A 3,886-nucleotide genomic window follows, 5' to 3' on the forward strand; every position below is an offset into this window, starting at 1 on the left:
CGCCGCCCTAACTCCCTCCAGGGATACTAATCTAACCTAATCTAGTCGGGAGATCGCGCCTTCCTCGACCTCCCTCTCAGGGATACTTATTTAACTTAACCTATCCTACAGGATTGGGTCTAGGGAATCTTGGGGGGGGGAAGTGCCCATATCTATTTTGAAAACCATGAATTCCCCACAGAGACTCAGAGATAAAGTTTCTTAATATCCAATAAGGTATGCAAAAATCATATTCCCAATGTTGTAGAGTGTGATGGTGTACATCTTCTTCCCAATGTTGTAGAGTGTGATGGTGTACATCTAAAATAATACTCTCAAATGGACAAGAAATTTCACATTTTTCTCGTTATTACAGCTTCCATGAAGTTTTGGTGATCTGTGTCGTCTCTTCCAATACTTTTCCTCCTCTCATTTGCTTACTCTAAGCAAGAGCCTTATCATTACATGCAGCTCTGGTGTACTGCTCCCACGTAAGTAGAGGCTCAACTCAAACGGCCCTCGTAAACAAATGCTTTTCGTTTCATCGATTTTTCTCCTCTGACATTTTTTTTCATTTTCTCACTCACGGACAAAATGCTTCATCTCTTACTATCTTCATTCATTACTTTCATGGTTACTGTTCTTCCGAACTTGTTAAATACATGCATTACGGATCCCCTTCCGCGCCTTACTGCACAAGATTTTTTTTACCTCTCATCCTTATTCTGTCCAACTTACTTATACAAGAGTTAAAGAGTATCTTCACTCTTTCATTCCTGTTACTTGTAAAATCTGGAAGGTTCTTCCTTTTTTTTTTTTTTTCCTCATGTCCAGGTACAACTTAAATCGTCTCAACAAGGAGTGTCAAGACCCAGAAAATTAATCGGATTCTCTCTCTCGGTTCTCTTATTTATGTTTTTTTTTTTTGGGGGGGGGGAAGGAGGGGGAGGGGGTCGGCATAATGAGCGGACCTTTTCTCCTTTTTTTTTTTGTTCTTCCCCGATACATAAGAAAAAAAAAAATCCCTCGCCTTCACCAGGACCAGCGTTCAGCCACCCTGGTCACGTCTTCTACACGTAGTGCAGACATGTCTGGACCTTTATACATCATTTTTAACTAGTGACGCTTTCAGCGACATACATCTGTACACACTTAAGAATCTCTGCATATACCTAACCACACCCACCCACACACACACACACACACACACACACACACACACACATACACACACACACACATAAGCACGCATGAATGTAAGAGAATAATACAGTTCAATAAAGACAATGAAAACAACAAAGAATTCATCCAGCAGTCTAAAAGAAGCAGACACTATCAATTACCATATGGGAGCCGATTCGAAAGTTGATCCCACAATCATACTTACGTGCACCGAACTGAATCAGTGGCGCTGCCCCTTACCACAGAAGGGGGCGATCGCAGTTTTTTTTTTTTTTTTTTACGGAGGAAAAAATAAAAACTTCCAACAATATGTATTATAGATGTAAACACTAAAAACAATCTTATAAACGCTTTAATTAAAGAATAAGATGGATTAACAATAAAATCATAAATCATCACCACGACTTTTGTTTTCTCATTGAAATTTTGTCCGTGGGTGATAAAATAACTTCAGCATGCATTGCGTCCGCCGAGAAAGTGTCGCACCACGCTGGAGTGTCTTGTGTGCGGGGCAGCCAAGCCATCGTGAAGGGCTCAGGAAGAGAATCATCTTACATCAAATCCTGTTCAAGTCCGGAAAATATCTTAAGCTTAATGCGGGCTAAGGAATTCTACTAATGCGAGAGCAACGCCTTATGACGCACTAGACTAGTTTGGGTTCAACCTTCGTAACTGGCCACACTGCCATTACTTGACTACGCCATCCCCCCCCACCCCCTCATTATTCCATCACCCTGAATACTCCACACCGCAGACATCACGCGGACATTATATAGAAGAAAGAAAATAAATAAATAAATAAATAAACAAATAAATGAATAAATAAACAGGTTTATGTCCACCAGCTTTATGGAAAATCCCGTTTGGGAAGCCTAATTAGTCCCCAGTAGGAATTCCACTACTTTTTTTTTTCATTAATCACTATACGTACTCTATGGTAACTACTACCTTCATTAAAATTTCGAAGATACTGAGAGCTGTCCCTTTTTATTATTATTATTATTATTATTATTATTATTATTATTATTTGCGTGCTTTCCAGCCTATAATGACTTAGTCATTATTTCTCTTATACTATCACTGACACTGTAAATGTCAAGAAAACAGTAATCAATTTCCACTAATATTGACGCAGGAAACATTAACTTTTGGAACACGTATTTTCAGTAATTATGATGCCATAAGGTTATCGCTGGCTGGCCTCACTGACCCCCTACCTGTCCCGGCACGTGAGGTTCACCTGACGTCACCCGGATATACACACCGCCTCGCCCCCACAGTGTTTGATGCTCACTCCTTGTCTCTCCATGCATTGTCATTAAAACAATAGCATCGCCACACACAACTGAACTACGTGGTGCCTCACTCCGCTATCATGTTGAAACATCAAGTCTGCCTTACCATGCCCACCCACGTCCCTTACCTGGAAACCGTTCAACTCTCTCCATCCTCCTTTCTACTTACCAAGACAGGCACTGAGGGCTTCGTCCACTACTAGAGGATCCATAATTGACATATTCCACACACCAGTCGACAGCGTAAACTTAGTAACTCCATGGATGAACGCACATCATCAGCGGCACAATTCACACGACGAGCCACAGTCTGGCTCCCACAACACTGGCTCGCTACACGCGCGGCCACCGCCGCTTTGCCGCTGGCCAACTACTGATTACGTAGACAAGATGCCCGCTCTCCCACACCCGCCCACCACCTGACCTGCCTTTTCTCATTTTTCTACCATCATCATTATTGTTATGCTTAACAGCTCCTGAAAAATATATACATATATATAATGTTAGTGTATCGTGATGCAAACGTTAATAAGATTCCCTGTAGAGCGGCTATCCGTCTTGGTAATAGTTACGGGCGCGTTCAACAGATGGCGGATGCGCTAGCCTGGCTGGGCACGGCCGTCGGTCAGGTATCCATACTGTTCATTCTTTTATCTATGCCCTTGTTTATCTTGACTTGTTGCCGTGATTCACAGTTGCGATGGTTCTTTATTTGTACCGGAAATCACACGTCACTATTATAACCACTGCAGCAACAGCTCATTATAAAAATGCCAGTAAAAGGAAACAAAAATTTACCTATATCTTACCTCAATAAATTCTTTCGCCGTACGTCGACGTAATGTGCAGCTAGCAAAGGCATATCCAGTTCAAAAGGGATTTATGACACATTACATAATGGCCCCATGCAACTTCGACAACCGGACACGTGCTACACCTGTAAACAATTAGTACTGTTGTCTCCAACAGAATAAACCGTCTGTTTAAGGTAGTTTTGGTTTGCTAGCGCTTATTATCTTGTAGTCTATCAATATTGAACTGATGAGGCACGTTCTATAGCGAGCATATATTGTCAGAGAGATACGCAGTGTCACGAATACATGGTAGCCTACTTGCTACTGGTCCAAACAACAACGAATCCCTGCGGAACAACGAATAGAAAGATTAGGCGCCTAAGTTTTTTATGTTCAAACTCGTTCCTGCTGACACTCGTTAATTTTTAATAACTGAGTAACTACGATTCGTGACTTTTGATGTCCATACCTCTCTCTCTCTCTCTCTCTCTCTCTTACAGAAACACATTAACAAGAGTGATCGCTGTAGCCGTAAACAGCTGAGATGCGTAACCCGGTACTTCTAAACCATGGAAGGTTGTGCTGCCAGCTGCTGAACAAGAAAGAACACGAATCATACTACGATAGAGAATACCA

General features: G+C 41.7%; 1 protein-coding gene across 1 annotated transcript in view; it reads right to left on the reverse strand.

The window, feature by feature from the left end:
• The window catches only part of LOC135103082 (myelin regulatory factor-like protein), a 101,799-nt gene extending 98,985 nt beyond the window's left edge, over positions 1-2,814 (reverse strand). The window contains exon 1 of the mRNA XM_064009078.1: positions 2,626-2,814. Within this exon, the coding sequence (XP_063865148.1) occupies positions 2,626-2,677 (52 nt within the window). The 5' untranslated portion in view covers positions 2,678-2,814. The remainder of the gene's footprint in view (positions 1-2,625) is intronic.
• Positions 2,815-3,886: the final 1,072 nt, after the last annotated feature.

Source organism: Scylla paramamosain, chromosome 1, assembly GCF_035594125.1.
Source record: "Scylla paramamosain isolate STU-SP2022 chromosome 1, ASM3559412v1, whole genome shotgun sequence".
Lineage (NCBI taxonomy): Eukaryota > Metazoa > Arthropoda > Malacostraca > Decapoda > Portunidae > Scylla > Scylla paramamosain.